Source organism: Hyperoodon ampullatus, assembly GCF_949752795.1.
Source record: "Hyperoodon ampullatus genome assembly, chromosome: 1".
Lineage (NCBI taxonomy): Eukaryota > Metazoa > Chordata > Mammalia > Artiodactyla > Ziphiidae > Hyperoodon > Hyperoodon ampullatus.
Genome location: NC_136914.1, coordinates 12,812,290 through 12,832,316, shown reverse-complemented (window position 1 = coordinate 12,832,316; position 20,027 = coordinate 12,812,290). Strand labels below are relative to the sequence as shown.

The window sequence follows — 20,027 nt, the reverse complement described above, 5'->3', positions numbered from 1 at the left end:
TGAAAATGGAATTTTTTGTTTACTCTGTCAGCGATCTGAATCAGGTTGTCAAGGTGACTTGTTCGCCACACACAAGGAAGACAGCAGACTGGATGGTAATGATCTTTTTTTTTTTTGCGGTACGCGGGCCTCTCACTGTTGTGGCCTCTCCCGTTGCGGAGCACAGGCTCCGGACGCGCAGGCTCAGCGGCCATGGCTCACGGGCCCAGCTGCTCCGCAGCATGTGGGATCTTCCCGGACCAGGACACGAACCCGCATCCCCTGCATCGGCAGGCGGACTCTCAAGCACTGCGCCACCAGGGAAGCCCGGTAAGTATCTTCTTGGGCTGGATTGGTAACTAGAAATGATTTGAGTCACATTTGGGTTTCTAAACGAGGAGCTATGGCTGCTCTACGTAAAGCAAATGAAAAACAAGACGTGTGAATGAGGATCGAACAAACTAGTTTTACATGAAACAGATAAAACCAATGATTTTTCAGGATTCTACCCCCCTACTTCTGAGATATAATATATCTCATTATAGGCAATTGCCATTTATATCCACTTTTAGAAAGAGCTACAGGTGTTCTCTTTTTCAAAGGTTTTCTTATAAGTCTGGTAACTATGCTTTTAATTTTAATGTCATTTTTAAAATAAAAGGTTTTGATAATAGTACTTGTGTCAGACCACCTCACGTTCAAATAAAATTTTTCACATGGGCCTATTTAAGACGATTACATTTCAAGCTTCTAACCAGGTAAAGTAACTGATTTATATATTAAAGACTGGTGACCCCCAAAGGCATGCTCTGATGTTTGTGACAGAATAGATCCCTGGCATACACTGGATGCTTAGTCTGGGAGGAAGGACGCGCTTAGCCCGAAGGACCTCTGGCTTCTGTAGCAGGGCTCAAAGGTTTAACCTGACAGTGTTGTATCTGGGCATGAGCCTGGCAGTGGGCCTGTGAGGATGGACACAGCTTTCCCATGGGTCCAGGACACGTCCCCTTCTGTCCTTCCCGGCATCTCCAGCTTGGAGTGTATGATCCAGGTAGGCTTTCGTTCCCAGGGCTGATTCTGGCCTCTCTTCCTGGTCTCCAGGGATAACCAGCAAATTCAAGAGGTGGCAAAAATCAAGGAGAAGCTTCTTCGATTCCTTCATTTCTACCCTCTCCCCCAACCCAGTGAAGACTCTGACGGAGTGCCACACTTAAACATCCTCGGGCTTCCCTGGTGGCGCAGTGGTTGAGAGTCCGCCTGCCGATGCAGGGGACGGGGGTTCATGCCCTGGTCCGGGAAGATCCCACATGCCGCAGAGCGGCTGGGCCCGGGAGCCATGGCCGCTGAGCCTGTGCATCCAGAGCCTGTGCTCCGCAACAGAGAGGCCACAACGGTGAGAGGCCCGCGTACCGCAAAAAAAAAAAAAAAATCCTCAATGAAGCTGACACAGCTGGGAAAGGAGAAAAAGGACTCCAAAAATCACAAAGAATTATATACTCTTTTTCTTCAGTCTCCATTTTAGCCTAAATAGAGTTAGTGAAGGAACAGAAGAGGTTATGAGGACTCGAGGGATGGTGTCTTCCACATCTGGTCTGTTGAATATGTGTCCTGTATTTTTTTTTTTTTTGCGGTACGCGGGCCTCTCACTGTTGTGGCCTCTCCCGTTGCGGAGCACAGGCTCCGGACGCGCAGGCTCAGCGGCCATGGCTCACGGGCCCAGCCGCTCCGCGGCATGTGGGATCTTCCTGGACCGGGACACGAACCTGTGTCCCCTGCATCGGCAGGCGGACTCCCAACCACTGTGCCACCAGGGAAACCCTGTGTCCTGTATTTTTACTGAGGGAATTCAACACTCTGGCAAGGAACTGCGATCTAGCACTGAATCAGGGGGTTACCTATTTGAAAGAGCCCTGATGCATGATGGAAGGTGGAAGGCCAGCCCCGGGGTCCCCAGTGCTCCCACCCGGAGCCCGGCCATACCTGAGAGCAGCAGCCAGAGCTCCCCGCGCATGCTCTCGGGTACGCCCTTCAGCACCAGGTCCCGTGTCTTTTCCGTGCGGTACATGCAAATCCCTTGCCCGTACTCAGCAAAGTGAATCTTCCAGGCTTGCTCTTTCAAAAACTCTTTGGCCTGAAAGGGATAATGAAGCATCACTACATCCCAAAGTACTTCGACAATGGTTAGGACAAGTTCGATGGAAGGTCAGAACACTTTCCCTGGTGAATGGAGCAGTTAAGTTCTGGACAGAATTCATGAGAACAAAGAACTCAGATTTTCTCGAGTCCTTCCCAGATATGACACATGTATGCCCGTGGATCTGCCATGAAATTTTCTGTCCTAGAGTCAGAATTGTACTTACCTGAGATGAGTCAGCAGAATGCAAATGATATTTATGGCTTTATGTCTATACTTCCAAGTGAAACAGTGGATGTTTTTTAAATGTGGCCTGAGACATTACGTACTTATTTGTTGGCTGACTTACACAATAGTTAAAAACAAGACCAAAAAAGGTCAGCTGTACCCTCTATAACTCATCTCCTTCCACGATGAAGCCACTCTGAAACCCAATGACATATAACCATGTCATTATATGTTATATTTATGTGTAATTTGTGTTTCTTCAACAAAATATCCTTTACTTGTAGGAAAATATCTATTGACATGTTGATGAGTTTACTTTTATTTAAAAAGATTTTTTAAACGTTATTGTTCTAATATAGAAAGTTCTGGGCAAGAGGAGGCGGCACCCACCAATTTCGGGTTGAACTCCTCGGGAGACCGCCGCCGATACATGGTCATCAGGGTCTGTGTGGCCGTGGGGACGCTGTTGCCATTGAGGTTAAACTGGCGCTCACCATCAGCATCGGAGCTCATGCTTCTCTGGGGACTGGAGGAAACGAGGCTGCTGGGCCGAGAATACACCTGCCGATGCAGAGAGCAACAAGATGCTGGAACCTTTTTGGCTACAGAATCTACTTCTTCAGCATCCTCTGGACAGACACCAATAGCTACGTTATGGTCCCTAAGAGGTTTCTTGTGACGTGACAAAACAGGAGAAAGGCAGCAAGCCAGCACTTTGATGGGGATTTGATGGGGTCATGGGCCACAGAGCTTCAATGCCCAAAATAGGTTTCCTCTGTATTTTAGATGCATTTTTACAACAAACTGGGTGGCCACGTGTCTCTTTGATTAGTATGAATGCAAAGCATGATGTGGTTGAATCAGCTGCTAATGGGATCACCTCCCTTACCTCCTCTCTAGCTTCTGGTGCCTCAGAAATGCCTACAGAAGCTTGGAGCAGGAAGACGGGCAGGGACGTTACTCATGAGCTCACCATTTTTGCCATGTATTTTAGCTGCTAGTAAGTTGCTCTATCACTTGAGCTAATTACGTATCTTTCAGGGCTCCAGTTCTTTGGATGTCTAGGGCTTAATTCAATAGGGATACAATTCGTATTTTATCATCCTAAAATCATCATAATGATGTTGTATTTCAGTTTTTAGTGACCTCTGTGACCATTCCCAACAAGGTCACCTATATAGACCAGAGTCACTTGCTATGTAACCAGGACAAATTACTTAATAATGCTTTCAACAGTGAAAGAAGAGGGTTAGACCAGATGATCTCTAAGATTCTGTCTGGCCCTATGATCCCAAACATAAACTCCATGAGATTTAAATGAGATACTGCTCTGGACATCAGAGTAGGTGGTTCATCTTAGCACAGCTGCAAAGCTTCAAGATCAGGCTAACAGACAGGGAGGTGAACACCCCCGGGGAAGAGTAATAAGATGAACCAAAACACCTGCAGGTGCCTTCCACGGACCTCATCATCTGAACTGTTGTAGCTTCCTGCAAACTCTTTGTCCGAGTATATTTTGGAGGTCGTCTGTTGCAGGAAATCAGAGATCCTCTGCACTAGAAAGTCTCTGTCTCTCAAATTGGCAAAGAGGAAGGTCATCCTGTTCTTGGTGCTGATGGATAAAGGACTGGGGAGCACGCTGGAGCTGTCTGCCTTTTCTACAATCGTCACCTGAAAAGAAACAGGACACCGAGAGTATTATTTTCCAGGGATTATCCGACAGCAACCTCTGAGCAGCACTAGAAAGAACACAACACTCTTAAATCTCTGTAGAAACCTCCTCTGTTTTACTGAGGCAAGTTGAGATTCTTTAGCCCTGTTCCAATAAAATAAAACAGCTCATAACAAATCAAACTGGAGCTGGAATCATCTTGCTGGTCTTTCTAAATTAGTAGTTATAAATCGAGAGGGATTTTTGCCCCCCAGGAGACATTTGGCAACATCTAGAGGCACTTCCAGTAGTCACAAGTGGAGGGTACCACTGGCATCTCATAGGTAGAGGAAGGGATGCTGCTAAACATCCTGCAGTGCACAGGACCCAGGACAGCCCGCCCCCAACAAGGTCCAGCCCAAGATGCCAATAGTGCCAAGGTTGAGAAACCTTGTTGTAAAGGAATTCTTTGATTTTCATTAAAATTTAATAGAACCATAAGAGGGAGGACTCCTAGCTGTTGCTTCATCTGTAAGAGACAGAAACAACCGATGACACTGCGCCCTTTTACCAGCTTCATGGGGGGATGGCTTTCAAAACACCACCAATCCATCAAGCGTCTCATTTAGACTCCAGGGCTTTGCATCCCTCACCTCTTACCACTTCGAAGTTTTAAAGGCTCGATTCTGAACAGACATGACGTAAACAGCTTAACTGCAACCCTATCTGCATTGGCTGACTCTGTGTGTGTGTGTGTGTGTGTGTGTGTGCGTGCGCGCACGCATAGCATGTGCGGTGAAGTAAGTCTACCACGTCAGGAGAAAAGTAGGAAAGAGGAGCATGTGTTTTAGCTTTGAAATGACGACATATATTTGGTGGCTTATAATAGGATTTTCATCAACTGGAGACTAGGAGAAACGCATTACAACCTTTTTCTTTAGTACATTAGGAAGAAAACCTCAAGGCCAGCCCTAGATAAATGGTTTATTTGCAGCAGCTCTGACTCTGTAGAGTTGAGTTTCTTTCCCTCCTTCATTTCCACACGTAACCAGTCTAGACAGGTTCAACTTCAACCTCTTCATCAGCATTTTCGTGTGAAATACATTTCCTCCCAAGCAGAACTTTAAAAACTTTTCTCCCCTTCAAGGCGAAGGAACTTCTTGGAATTGCCTAAAAAGGTGCATGGTCCCAAGTGCAAACAGATATTACTGGGGTCCATAAAGGGAAAAACTGCAGGACCTGTCTTCTGTTCTCAGACTTCATAAATATGTACAAGTTAGATATATATTCTTACACTTTTTAAAAGGAATCTCCGAGATACCTGGAGTTGCACATAAAAGTGTTCTTTTCCCTCAATGCAAAAGAAGCTAGAGAAATTGGGGGGAAAAAACCCAACTTCTTTATCATGAAAAGGATTTTCCCATGACACTTCAGACATGCTTATTTTAAAAGACTGATAAAAACTTCCTTTTCTCTCAGTAGATTTTTTGATTCTTTTAGGCACCAGGCATCTGAGATTAAATGACAGATGTCAAGAGAATGAAAGGTTCAAGTTCTCTGCCTCAAACACAGACATCACGTGCATCGTGATGAAGTCAAAGTGGAAAGTCCTGTATCTAGCAGGATCATGAATACAGAGACAGCAAGAAAGCTCCCTCAGAAAACCTAGGAAGGTTCCCACGGGTTACAACCTATTTTTCACTGGCAAATGAGTTCTAGTAGAATTCTACCCCATAAGCTTTGTGCCACCAGGAACGGGCAACAGCTATATCCGAATATTCTACAGAATAATGAGACACATTTTCGTTACCAACTTGGGTTACAAAATAGATCAAATTTAATCAAATCTTGGTGTGTCGTACGGAACACTTACAAGGTAATTTATCATTGAAAGAGAAGAGAGACTTTATCTGGAATCTCTAATGAGGACCCTGATCACTTCACTTTATCCTCCTGCTTTGCTGCCTCAGTAATTTCTATAAAATCGACAGCAATATGATTCTGTGTAAACATTTAACATGTATCCGATTTGGTCTACCTTAAGTCTGTATGTAGAATATATATTAACAATCTCCAGTCAATATTTCTACTTATTTATAAAAAGTTAAATAAAACAACAATTCCTAGTCTACACAATCCTAAACGTAGCCGTTCCAAGGAGGAGGCAGTGTTCCCACGGAGGGTCCTGCTCATCAATCAGCTTAAGTCAGTTCGCAGAGACACCACCTCTACTCACACAGACCTGGATGGAGGGTGGGAGCCTCGTTCTAGTGTTTTTCTGTCATTATCATACCTAGAGGTAATAAAAATTACATTAAGTCCTTTGCTTCTTCCATTAGTCGAGGTTCGGGATTTACCATGAACATACCTCAGCGATTCATCAGGTTACAGGACAGGGCACTGCTGTCTCACTGAGCATTTCTTTAAAGCTGCACCCTCCAACCACAGCACGCTTTATTTTTAAATGCTGCCTCTACCATCGTCCCCCTTCTGACTTACCCTGAAATGGGACTGAATGATCTTTGCCCTACCGCCTATTGGGGAAAACTAGCAAGCAGAAGATGGGCTGAGGACATTAACCACTATTCTCTCAATTCCCCCGAACTCTCACCATCCTATTATAAATCACACTAAAATGTACACAGAGCGCCTGGACCAAACCAGGAGGTGGGGAACAGGAGAGTAGACGTCTGGACAGCAGCTCCCAGCCCCTCTCTGCTCCTGAGTTCTCTCTGAATAAACAGTGATGACTCACTCAGATTCATAAATGACACATTCACGGTACATTCTTAATCCCAGGATGGGTTTCCCTAGCCAGTCCAGGTCACTCTGCTTTACTGTGTTCAGGTAGTACTTGATGAAGAAAATTTTTAGTAGCAGCCTTGTTACTACATATGGTGATAGATGTTAACTGGACTTATTGTGGTGATCATTCTATAATATATACAAATATCAAATCACTACTTTGTTCACCTGAAACTAGTATGTTATGTCAATTACACCACACACACACACACACACACACACACAGAGTTTAGTAACTCCCTAAGACAAAGTTTGCTGGAAAAAGTCATGAAATGCCTTTCAGAGCCAATTGTAAGTCCTGATGAATTATCCATCTCAGAATTCACTCCCAACAATTCCTGGCCTCCAAATGTGTTATAATACCAGTTAGTTCACCCTATAAGAAGGAGAACTAGATTTTTCAATTGCTTAACATTTTGCATTCTTTTTGATCCACCAATTAAACTTCTAGGAATTTATCAATTAAGGAAAATTATACATATGATTGGGAGAAAACTAAAAACAATGCAAAGGTCCAAGCACAGGTAACCTAAAAAGAAGAAATAAATTATACATATCCATTAATGGAATAATATGCAGTCACTAAAAGTTACATTGTAAAAGAATATTTTATGATATGGGGAAAAGTTTAGTGTACACCCACTGTTAAGGGAATTAAGAAAAAAATAAAAATTCTTTATGTTTTATATCTAAATAATATAAATGACATATACACAGCAATGCATATAAAGCCTGAAAAGCTGTACAGCAGAATGTTAACATGGTCGTCTTTGAAGGGTGGGACTAGGACTGAATTTTGTTTCCTTTTTATTTGTATTTTTACTAATTTTCTGTGATAATGATGCAATATTTTTGAAACAAGAAAAAAAAAACAAGAAAATTTGCTTACATAAATGATTTTTTTAAAAAAGAGAAAAGAAGGAAACTTGAATCCTTTACTATAAAGAATCTTAATAAAGGGTCACTCTTGATTAAATAGCCAAAGCTTCTAACCATCTTAATTTCTAGAAAAGGACTAGAGTAAGTTGAAAGTTACCAGGTCAGAGACGGCGGGTCTGCCAGCCCTTGACATCCTAACTTTGAGTTGCTTCTCAACCCCAAACAGCAAGGCTTCCATACAAGTACCAGAATAATCTATCACTGTGAGGACACGACAGAACCCACTTCCACCCCAGATACAGTAATGTTTCTTAGTCTTCACTGTCTATGGGCATCAGCCTGGAACTCTATTAAAATACAGACTCCAAAACTTGCAGCGATCCAGAAGATCTGGGGTGGGCTCAGGAATCTGCCACTGTGGCCAGCGGTCCCAGTGGTTCTAATGCAAGGAATTGACAAACCGGACAGATCTGAACACTTGGCTTTCTGATTCACAACCTAGATTGTCTCCTCTGAAGACCAAGCTGCTCAGGCTGTGAGTCAGGTGTAGTAACTACATTTTCTAGCTTCTGTATTTGATGTTTTCACATCTTGGGGCCTTTTTGACCCAGAGTTAGCCAACCCCTGGAGATAGTAAAGGACTCACCTGTGAGCAGGCCTTTTATAGGCAAAGCAACCAATCCAAGCCCGTACCCCAGTGACCTCCTATATCTGCTCTCACACTCAGGGCCACATTCACCTGCCCTCATCACCCCAGGGCCAGATACCAGACAACTAGGGATAGGCCCTCTGCCCTGGAGCCTGCCAAAATTATTGTTTGCCAATCCTAAGCCTGCTTACCCTGCCTCATCTGTTTCTTCCCATGGAAACCACAATAAAGGCTCTTGCCCATGTTTTCCCCAGCCTCTCTGCCGGCTGACTCACCCTGGTGCTTCCCTGCGTGGTCCCCACGGCATGGCGTGCCCCCTCTAGTGGAATCTGTGAGTATAGCAAGCAATCTTTTCAATGACAGTCATCTGCTCTGTTGACCTCACCTTACCGGAACAAGAATGAAATCTACATTTTAAAATATCAGCTGTCTCTGGAAGAAAATATCTCGCAGTTCCCATGGTCACTTAGAGCAATGACAACAAATAAAAGAGTGGCAGGGCTTCCCTGGTGGCTCAGTGGTTGAGAGTCCGCCTGCCGATGCAGGGGACGCAGGTTCGTGCCCGGGTCCGGGAGGATCCCACAAGCCGCGGAGCAGCTGGGCCCGTGAGCCATGGCCGCTGAGCCTGCGCGTCCAGAGCCTGTGCTCCGCAACGGGAGAGGCCACAACAGTGAGAGGAGGCCCGTGTACCGCAAAATAAATAAATAAATAAATAAATAAAGAGTGGCAGATTCCACCAAAGAATTATGAACACTCACCTGTGGTTAAAAGCCAACTCACGGCTGGTAAAAGATACACAGAAAAGTATTACCAGTAAAACTCTTAAAATACCCTAAAAGTTCCATTTTCACCTGCCACTTACCTCTCGGAGTGGGATAATGAGGCTGCACAGGTTCTCCTCCTTGCTGGTAAAGCAGATGTAGTTTGTGGACACAAACATCTGCCCCAAAATGTGCATTTTGTTGAATGGAGTCCAGAGGGTGCAGTCTGTGTGGCCATCTAATTTTTCATCTTTGGGCAGCCGGAAAAGTGCACGGTATCTCTCACTCTTTGCCCTGGCATCCAGATCGCTGGAAAGCAACAAAAATAACTCACCCCACACAAAATAAAAGTTTCAGTACCTCTAAATGATGCGGCAGTGGAGGTTCCCCAGCCCATCTTTCCCCTCCTCCATCTCGTGAGACTTATTCCTACCTTCTTGGCTTTCTACTGACGTTAACTCCAAACTATGACCCCAAAGCATAATGAAATTATTTTAATATATTTAGGTCCCTTGTGTAGCCATTTTGCAATCAGTATCTGTGAATGTCAAAGGATCTTAGGAAAACAAGGCCTGGACAGGAAATAATTTTCTTTCTAAAAGAATACAGTAATTTCTTAAGAGATGATTACATTTATCCATGACTCATCCAGAGCCACTCTTGGGGCCTTATCTTTTAAGAACGACCTAATGCAAGTACATGCAAGCCACATGAATCTGCTGACTGGCACTGTCCGCATTGAGTAGACAATAAAACTGCCCAAAACACAAGAACGACCCACCTCCAGGACAACCAGAGTATCTAACCTCATCTGGGTCCTCAGGAAACTATGATCTTTTCCCTAATGAGTTCCTTTCTCCTGTTCATCATGGCAGTTATTTAAACCTCTTTGCTCAAGCTTGTATGCTCCTTCAGCCCCCTGACGATCCAGTTTCTGGCTTCACAGGGCAGAGACAGGCGCTCCAATTCCCTCCCTCCTGTCTCCAAAACCAACTCCATCCTCATGTCATCCTACTTCCTTTCCCTGTTTCAAAGGGAGATGTATCAGCACACATAAGCATCCTTTTCCATGTCCTATGAGATGTCGCTTTTTATTCATTTTCTTCTAGCTTTATCTCCATGCTCCCTGCTGTCCCTGCACTTACCCCTCACCAACAAATTCTTCCCATCTGCCTACTTCATACCATCCTCTGGTCAAATCTTTTTCATTCTAAAATGAGCAAGCCCCCTCCTTTACCATTGAATTTCTTGAAAAAGCAGTCCGTACTGTCCTAATGCCCTTGCCTTGCCTTGCCTTGCCTTTCACATGCTATTCAACCCACTGCAGTAACCCATCCTCTTGTTACTCTATCAAAACATGTCTCAAACCACCAAAGGCATTTTAATTGCCATAACTTCTTGTCAGGTACCAGCTGTATGGCAATGACTGCCAATTCCAGTTTGATGTCCTGCAGGCAACTCAACTCAACATCATCAAAACTGAGCCCTCATATCCCTTGGACACGCTCTTCCTTCCCTCATCCCCACCTCAGTTAGGGGTAATTCCATGCATACCATCACACTTTAGAGCATCAGCTTTTCCCTCGCCTTCTCTCTAGCCCAGATCCAGACTTCCAGGCCTCTCTGCAGCCTCGCTTCATCTCATGCCCAGCCACCTTTCACACGTGTGATGGACTAACTTCCTTCTGTGCTTTTCCCTTGTGCTTCTCCCATCATGTTATTCCCTCTGCCTGAAATATCCATCCTACTGACACTGAATGAGTAATGTCTACCGTGTCTTGAGAGCCCAGCTCCAAGCAGCTCCACTGAGAGGTCTTTCCTACACACTCTGCCCATCTCCCCATGTGTGCGCTCATGGCGCTCTGCTCATAGGAACAGAAGAGGTCCCATCCCATTGTACTGGAGCTGGTCATGTCTGCCTCGCTTAATGAACTGGGAGTGCCTTAGGTAGTCTTTTTCAGTTTTGCATCTATACCTGGAAAACTGTTCTGAACCCCTTGAAGTTGTTAAGAAAAGGATAACTTTCATAAAGGAAGAGATATGTTTCTTGTTTCTAAAGTCTGTAAAAGACTCTAAGTCTCTGACACCTACCGTTTTAGAGCAGACACTTTTTTAGGAGATTTCTTTTTCAGTTTAGGCAGGGATCGATCTTGTTCAAACCCCTCATTGTCTAAGAGTTGCCTCATGGCGATGTTGGCGAGCTGCTCCATTAGCTTGAAGGTCTCATTGATGTTGAGGAATACGGAGAAGAAATGTTCGCTGGACCTTGTGCTCACTTTGATCATGTCAGGCAGAAGCAGCGTGGCGTTCTTCTCGAGCTGAGTGATGTCCACCCACCGGATAACCAGCTTGGCTGAGCACAGGGAACAAGGCTGGGTTAACACACAGCTGCTCAAAATCCTTTCAAGATACTGGAAACTAACAACCCTGCCCCCCAATTTCACTGACCTCCTTTGAGTTTATGTACCCATGTTTATCATTGTTCTGTTTGTTAGTTTTAACAGACAAACCTGGACCACAAAAATTCTGAGTTACAATTAGTACGGATTTAAGTCCATGTCTACTAAATGAATTATACCTTTGGTGAATCTTTCCTACTTCATAACTAATTTCGTTACAACCGTGGAGCCAAAAATGATTGAATTCAATTGTTAAATCATCACAAATTAGTGCTGGCTCAGTTACAACTACAGATTTATTACTGTTGATGTTTGGATGTGGTTTATGCATTCAGGGCAGGCAAACCTCAGTAGACTTTCAAAAGCTTCCCTCTGAAATTCTAGAGAACTCACCTTCCCTTCCCATCAGAAAAGAATAAAAGCAAAGGTGGTTAATACTGAGGTACATCCAACCCTGTCGGGGAACCTTCCCCTTCCAGTAGCTGCAAGAGTAATAGTTGACGAGTTTCTCCTCCTCAGGCATTCCGAACAGCCGGTGGAACTTCACAATGGCTTCCTTGAACTTCTCTGTGTCATCATCTTCCTTCACATCATTGATTTTGTTATACTCTGCAATGATGCCCTAAGAAGCAATAAAGCACAAAACACACAACTGGTATCACTATGACTAGAGCTGCTTTTTCCCATATCTTGTACATAATTGGAAAGGAACAAAACATTTCTAAGGCTAGAGTTTAAAAAAATTGAATTATTTTCAAAGCCAACTCCCCAATTCTAAGCCAATTAACAAGCAGCATTTGTGTACTAAAAGATTTCCAAAGAGCAATATAAATTTTAATATCTGTTTATTGGTACTAATCATTTTTTTAAGTTCACTTAGAATGAAAAGATTTTGCTAGTTCTACTTTTCCTAGCTTATCATGATAGACTTATCCCAAAGGTCAACCAACGTCTGCCTTTCTCAAAAACTCAATGAGGGACTTCCCCGGTGGTCCAGGGGTTAAGAATCCGCCTTCCAGGGCTTCCCTGCTGGCACAGTGGTTAAGAATCCGCCTGCCAATGCAGGGGACATGGGTTTGAGCCCTGGTCCGGGAAGATCCCACATGTTGCGGAGCAGCTAAGCCTGTGTGCTACAACTACTGAGCCAGTGCTCTAGAGCCTGCGAGCCACAACTGCTGAAGCCCGCACACCTAGAGCCTGTGCTCCACAACAAGAGAAGTCACTGCAATGAGAAGCCTGGGCACCGCAACGAAGAGTAGCCCCCGCTCACCGCAAGTAGAGAAAGCCCGCGCACGGCAACGAAGAGCCAATGGCAGCCAAGAATAAATAAATTAAATAAATAAAAATTTTAAAAAAGTTTAAAAGGGTATATGTTGTCTTTCCAAATTAGCATGTATCTTAAGGGGCCATATCTTAGTCTTTATTGTGTCCTGCAGAGTCACAGATTTCTAAGTCTAAAATTGTTTGAGTTAGCAAAACTAACTTGGAAAACTAAGTACCAAGTTGCTGACTCCTGTTCTTCTGTCATATGGGAGAACTGAATGGCTGGCATCGGTAGTAGCAATGTACTTCCCTGAGAGTATCTAAGGTAAGGTTGTTTCCTCTAATTACTTTTGGTGCTACTCCACTGAGAGAACAGAGATGTTGGCTTTGATGGAGGCCAGGGGAGATCCATTTTAGACATCGGCTGCTTTGAGGGTGAGCAGGCTTTGGTAGCGTGCTATCCTATGGAACTGTAGACAGCCAGGAGGCAGCATGAGGGCACTGGACCTCTGTGTAGGAGAAGAAGAAGCCACTTCAGAGAGAAGAGGGATGGAAATACCTTTCCCAGTTGGCACACACATCTACAGCCTATGTGACATTTCAAAGTTATCAGTGCCTTCAGATGGGGAGCCAAAAATATGTAAGAATGAAAAGAAGAAATAAATAAATGAATAGATGAAAGGGACTGAATGAGAACCACTAATAAGAAGTAGCAGTTGGGGGGCTTCCCTGCTGGCACTGTGGTTAAGAATCTGCCTGCCAATGCAGGGGACACAGGTTCAAGTCCTGGTCCGGGAAGCTGCGGAGCAACTAAGCCCGTGCGCCACGACTACTGAGCCTGTGCTCTGAAGCCCGCGTGTCACAACTACTGAGCCCATGAGCCACAACTACTGAAGCCCACACGCCTAGAGCCCATGCTCTGCAACAAGAGAAGCCACCGCAATGAGAAGCCCATGCACCGCAAGAAAGAGTAGCCCCTGCTCGCCACAACTAGAGAAAGCCTGCGCACAGCAACGAAGACCCAATGCAGCCAAAAATAATAAATAAATTAATTTAAAAAATATAATGAATGTTTCAGTATTTTATCTTACTTAGAAAAGGAGGCAATTGATAGGGGCTCTAGCAAATCTGGGAGAGGGTGCGTACCAAAATAAGCCCAGCAATGAAACAGAAGCTACTGAAAAGCACAGGAAGCCACAAGTCCATATCAATAATAAACAGATAAAAAGGTAAACAGAGGGAGGGCTCTTGCTTAGAGTGGAAGTGCCAGCTAGTAAATGTGAGGGGACACTGGAGTTGGAAAACCGTCATTTTGTAAACCATCACAACAAAGATTGGTTCAACAAAAAAAATCGCTGATGGATGCTAAAGCAAGGGAGAAATGTAGATAAAGAGCAGGATATTTGTGGAACCTGAAAGTGTCCTCCTACAGAAAATTGCAAGGGTAAAAGTAGTAACTCTACAGAGGAGAAATTGGCTAGCACTTTGCTGGGTTTATATCACCAATGGGTGGTGGACGGGTGTCACGTGCCTCCAGAAAAGACACTCCGGAAAGGACACAGGATCACTTACGAAGTGTCTCATCCAGGAATGCATAATCTGAAGCAAAATCTTTTGTCAGGGGCACCTGATAAAACCCCAAATGAAAAATGTCCTATTAAAAAAACAACCATACACTTAGAAACAGTAATGTCATAAAAGACAAAGAAAGGTAATTGAATGATCCAGACTGAAGGAGACAAAAAACTAATCCAATAGCTTCCTAGACTGGATCTTGCACTGGAATGGAAAAAAATGCTATACATGACATTATTGGGTCATTTAACAAAATTGGAATATGTGCCAACTATTATAGTATTCATATTAAATTTACTGCAGGCGATAACTGTTGCTAACACTGTGTTGTTATTTAATAGAAGAGCTCTGTTCTTAGAAATACACACTGAAGCATCTGGGGGAAATTCCTCTAAAATAGAGTAATGGAGCCTACAAATAATAAAGTAAATGGGATAAATTGTTAACAACAGGGAAACATGGGTAAAGGGTCTACAGGTGTGTTTTATACAATTTTTATTTTTGCAACTTTTCTGTAAGTTTGAAACTCTTTCCAGTGAAAAGGTTTTTTTTTTAAAAAAAAGTTTCCATGTTAATAAACCACTACCTGTATTTTTCCTCTCACAAATGTGGTGATATCGTTCTCATTTTCAAAGATGGAGAGTGTCTGCAGCAGATTCTGCTCAAGCCATTCCCAGTGTTCGGTGATTTCTTTTCTGGACCCACCTGTACGAAGGTAAAATGATAATAATAGATGTCAGCAAGTAAAAGATACTTTAAAAACCAGGCTCACTTCATCCATATGCAGTGCCATGAAAGGAGAACACTGTTCCCACCAGCTCTGCCTTCAAACGCTTTCTCTCCTTCAGAAGGGACACACAGAAGATGCTGAAGGATGTGGAAACCCAAAGAGTAAGTACTGTGTTATGGTCACGGCTGATCAGGTGAGTCCAGAAACTTTTTGGACAGGCTTTCAGAGTAGAAGGCAGCAACGTTTCTCCTGTTCACTTTCTGGATTTAGCCCTATCCCCTTTTCTCCCCCGAGGACCTGCACTTTTCAGGGTAACGCAGATCTTGTAGGCTACTAGGTTACAGCTGTTAAGTTGCAACAATATGAGGGCTCTGGTAAGTCACAGGAGAGCTGATGTAACCACCTCCTATAATGGGCAAAAAATGATCCTCACTCCCTTCAATTATGAATGAGATGTGAAAATGCACTATCGCTAGGGAATAGCAGCCCGGGTCTCACCAGCACAGTTGCCCTGAATTGTAATGGGATGAGGTCATCCTCATAGCCTCCATCCAAATCAGAGAGCAGAAGCATAAGTCACCTCGCCTGGCAACGTCTAAACTGAAACAACCTCAGCCTCGTAGCACAGATAACCTGGCACCCTACTCTCTACTCACAAATGCAGGGCATAACAGGGATGCCAACACAACGTGTTGGTCAAGACTGTAATAAACTGCTTTCCTTTAAAAACAATTTTTTTTTCTTGCTCTGGGATCATTAATGATCCTGCAGAAGAACAGTGTGTTAGAAATCATCCATATCATATACATAAATTCAGAATTAAAGAATGATTCACCCCTTCAGATGTCTCCTTAGATTTCCAAGTTATCTTTTTTTTTTTTTTTTTTTTTCCCGCGGTACGCGGGCCTCTCACTGTTGTGGCCTCTCCCGTTGCGGAGCACAGGCTCCGGACGCGCAGGCTCAGCGGCCATGGCTCACGGGCCCAGCCACTCCATGGCATGTGGGATCTTTCCGGACCGGGGCACGAACCCGTGTCCCCTGCATCGGCAGGCGGACTCTCAACCACTGTGCCACAGGGAAGCCCCCAAGTTATCTTTTAATTGATTTCTTTTTTTTTTTTTTTTTTTTTTTTTTTTGTGGTATGCGGGCCTCTCACTGCTGTGGCCCCTCCCGCTGCGGAGCACAGGCTCCGGACGCGCAGGCCCAGCAGCCACGGCTCACGGGCCCAGCCGCTCCGCGGCACATGGGATCCTCCCAGACCGGGGCACGAACCCGCATCCCCTGCATCGGCAGGCGGACTCTCAACCACTGCGCCACCAGGGAGGCCCTAATTGATTTCTTAAAAATGGCTTCTCTCTGTTCTTTGTCACCAGCAATCCAAATTATCTCAGAATCTCACTCTCATGCCTGACTGGGAAAGGTTGAAGATAAAAATGTGTCCACAATTATACTCAGACCTGTGAGGAACAGAACTAAAATCTCTTGGAGAATAAGAGGCAGGCTTGAGGGGTTTCAGATCCGCTGATCGAGGAAAGGCAAAACCAAACCAAACCAAACCCACGTTCATTTTCTTTTACTTTAAGCCTAAGCACCAAAAATTGCCTACATGGAATGCTTCTGTAGAAGATGAAGAGCAAATTTCTGAGGGGAGAGGCAGCCCCACGGAAACACGAAAGAAGAGATTGTCTGGAGCTCTTCCCAGGCACTTTCCATGGCTCACTCCTTCAGGGCCATAGTCAACCACGTGGAAAAGCAATCAATGACTCACTACTACGTTGTCATGGCAAGAGGTAAAACTCAGGATACCTGGGTTCCCCTCCCTCTCTGTCACCAGCCAGTGGGGTGCCTTTAGACAGTTTGCTTCATCTCTCTCTGTCTCAAACTCTTTACATGTAACATGGAGACAGATAAAAATACCCAACCACTTACTCATATCAGAGCAATGTTGTAAAAAGTCACATGGAATAATGTCTATAGATACACTTTGGAAAGTAGAAAACGCTGTTCAGATGCAAAGTACAATGCCCATTTGGAATATTTAGGGAATGAGTCAGCCAGAGAGCTTTAAACATTTTAGACTTTAAAATTTTAAATAGGGATTGGAAAAATTTCTAAAGCATATTGCACCCTTCCTTGTCTGTAAACAGGTCACTCCCATCACCAGCTGTGCCTGGCTGTGATACAGAGCCCAGTCCAGAGTGAATGCCAGCCATGTGCCCTCCAACCGCCGTCCCATCTGTACCTACTGGCAACAGTCAGATGTTCACACCTCAGGACAGAGGCACTTCCGGCCACCCACGGGACTGCAGGACTTCTGTAGACCCACTGGGCACAATTCCCAGCCTCTGATTTTGCTTCTCCTCCGCCCCTGCCTATGTTGATCGCAGATGTGCCTTCCAGAGGCTGGTTTGCACACATCCCTTGGCTCAGCCGGGGCCGTCTGGCTGTTGACTGGTATCCCACCATGTGCTGCCCTTTACCAGGTGACCACACCAGGTACTTGACCTTACAGTCCCTGTTATACTGGTGGTGGAATCTAACCACAAGTCAACCTCACTGTTCCTTGGTTATCCTGGACAGAAAAGCCCATCGGCTACAAGACCCAGGGCAGACCAGGTGTGCCTTCACCTTTGCACACACTGCCTTCAGTTTTGTTTGTGCTTATTCATACAGGCCCACCCCCCCAACACCCCCCAACACACACACACACACACACACACACACACACACACACACCCAGAGCCATGGTGGAAATGGTGTATGCGTACATGCACTCATTCAACAAACATTCACTCACGCCTCCGATTTTCATGGTTATTACATGAAGGTCTATATGGCTGATCCCCGTCTTCAAGTAGCCATCTCAGCACACTTGTATCGAAGTTCAGGTTTACTACTCACATTGTTTCCCCCTCCCCAATTGCCTTCTCTGTTGCCCCAAGACCTCCTCCTCTTCACCTGCCCCACTGTCCGTCATTTCCACAACCTCCACCTGCCACCACCTAACATGACTACCAGCTCTTTTCTCTACTTCTCATTGCCTGGGATGTAAATCCCCACATTTCTGTCGGTAATTACCACCACTTCCCCATCCCCCCACTGCTGCTGTTGTGCTGCTTCTCTGCTATCCTCCATCTCCTGTTGCTTCTCCCACACTTGTCACTGTCCCATGAAAAGGCTGGCCTTTTGGAGTCATCACCAGCCGCTCACAGCTCCCATGTATAGGAGAGGCGCTGGGATGTCAAAGCTCAGTATCTTTAGGTTTTCAACTGTTTCAGATTGCTGGGTGCTTTGGGACCACTCCTATGCTATCAAAGAGGTTTCAGAGGTTTCTTCTGGTTATATCCAGATCTAAGATTCCAAAGTTACAGAAGACTGGGGTGTAGATAAGGAAGAACTTTGCATACCATTATAAGGAACCATTAGCACCGTAACTGAGGAAAGAAGAAGACACAAATGCCATCAGCCAACGGTAGTTTCAAGAATTAACTATGGATTCCGATCTATACCCAACAGATACTTTCCAGGGAGAGAAATGTAAATGTACGTTTTACATTTATATTTACTGTGCAAATGCACCATAGTCTCTGAACACTTTCCTAAATGCACAAAAAATGAGGACAGGTGTTCAAAGCTCCAGACTCTGGAGACGGGAAGCATGAGGATACCTACAAGGCAGGGCTGGATTCCCTCCCCCAGCAGACAAGACACATTCTGAAGATGCCAATCTAGTAAAAATTATCTCTGAAAGCAGGTGTCCACTTCTCGTCCCAGAACAAACAAAAAGTCCACGGTACCTCTCAGAGATCACAGAGCAAACGTCCTGCTAACAGTTCAAGAGCCACTGACCCTTTGGCCAGACCACCCTTTAGGAACCAGCGAAACTCCAAAAGAAACATGTTGGGATCCTCAATGGTCCTTATAAATGGCTCTTTCATTTCTCAAGAAAATAAGTACAAGTGCTGCCATATTTAAGAGCCTGGAATTTTCCTTTTGTTATTGTGTAAAGTGAGATAACACGAAGCTCTTTTGCCACGACTCTGAAATGGGGGCTGGTCTATTTACCCAACAGTTTGAGCAAAATGTGGTAGGCGCTCAGAAGAGAAAGGAAGGACTTGGCAGTCAACTCTCTGGAAAGGCTGCATTTACAGAGATACAGCAGGAAAAACAAGCTGACGCGACTGTGCAATCAGCTGAAACAACAAAGAAAGCTGTGTTGGGTATGAGACGCCTTCAGGAAATCCAAGGTAAAGCTTTCTGCTGTGGGAAAAACCAGATCAACACTTGAGGGGCTTAAGGGTATTTAGAAATTAATTTTGGAAAAATGAGAATCTTTATCATTTGCAGTGTTGCGTTTTGTTTTGTTTTCAGAATACCAGCCACAGGCCCTGTGCGTATACCTGGGCAAAACTTAAAGACTATCTAAGATGATGGAAAATACTAAGTCAGCCTAGTCTAATTTCTCATCTGGTTTGAGATGTACCTTAAAGTACATGAAGTCCACTTGAAATAAAAAGAAAGAAGCATTAAGACGGACCCACAAAATTGATTCTATTGTATCTGGCCCCTGAGGATTAAGAACAAAGGCTTACAGCCCCACTGATAGCTATTCAGTCGATATTTCTTTTGTGATGCATGATTAATAATAATACATTTGGCCCTGGGACTGCAGCACTGACTTAAAAACCTGAATTCCAGAAGATCTAAGATGGTAAATTCCTACCGATCAAGAGTGTGTGTATGCACACAGGTAGGTATATATTTGAATGTACAAGCAAAAATAATAACCTCTTATGACACAGCAGAAAACAAAACAAAGCAAAACAAGCCCACTAAACCTTCCAGAGATTAAAATGCAACCAATCCAGTATTTTCAGATACTGGAACAGGCTGCTTGGATCCCAGAGCTATCCAGTCCTCAAATGAATAGCACTTGAAGCTACTTAAATAAAGGGAACCATCTATTTTATGGCC

At 44.4% G+C, this 20,027-nt stretch overlaps 1 protein-coding gene across 2 annotated transcripts in view; it reads right to left on the bottom strand.

Annotated features, from left to right (window-relative positions):
- The window catches only part of TBC1D9 (TBC1 domain family member 9), a gene marked incomplete at its 5' end in the record, with an annotated part of 101,143 nt that overhangs the window by 29,339 nt on the left and 51,777 nt on the right, over window positions 1–20,027 (bottom strand). The window contains 7 exons of one of the 2 annotated variants that reach the window (XM_079714885.1): window positions 1,960–2,110; window positions 2,732–2,902; window positions 3,806–4,012; window positions 9,188–9,395; window positions 11,178–11,439; window positions 11,879–12,107; window positions 14,910–15,028. In XM_079714885.1, the coding sequence (XP_079571011.1) occupies window positions 1,960–2,110; window positions 2,732–2,902; window positions 3,806–4,012; window positions 9,188–9,395; window positions 11,178–11,439; window positions 11,879–12,107; window positions 14,910–15,028 (1,347 nt within the window). The remainder of the gene's footprint in view (window positions 1–1,959; window positions 2,111–2,731; window positions 2,903–3,805; window positions 4,013–9,187; window positions 9,396–11,177; window positions 11,440–11,878; window positions 12,108–14,909; window positions 15,029–20,027) is intronic. The other variant, XM_079714886.1, reaches the window with a different exon arrangement.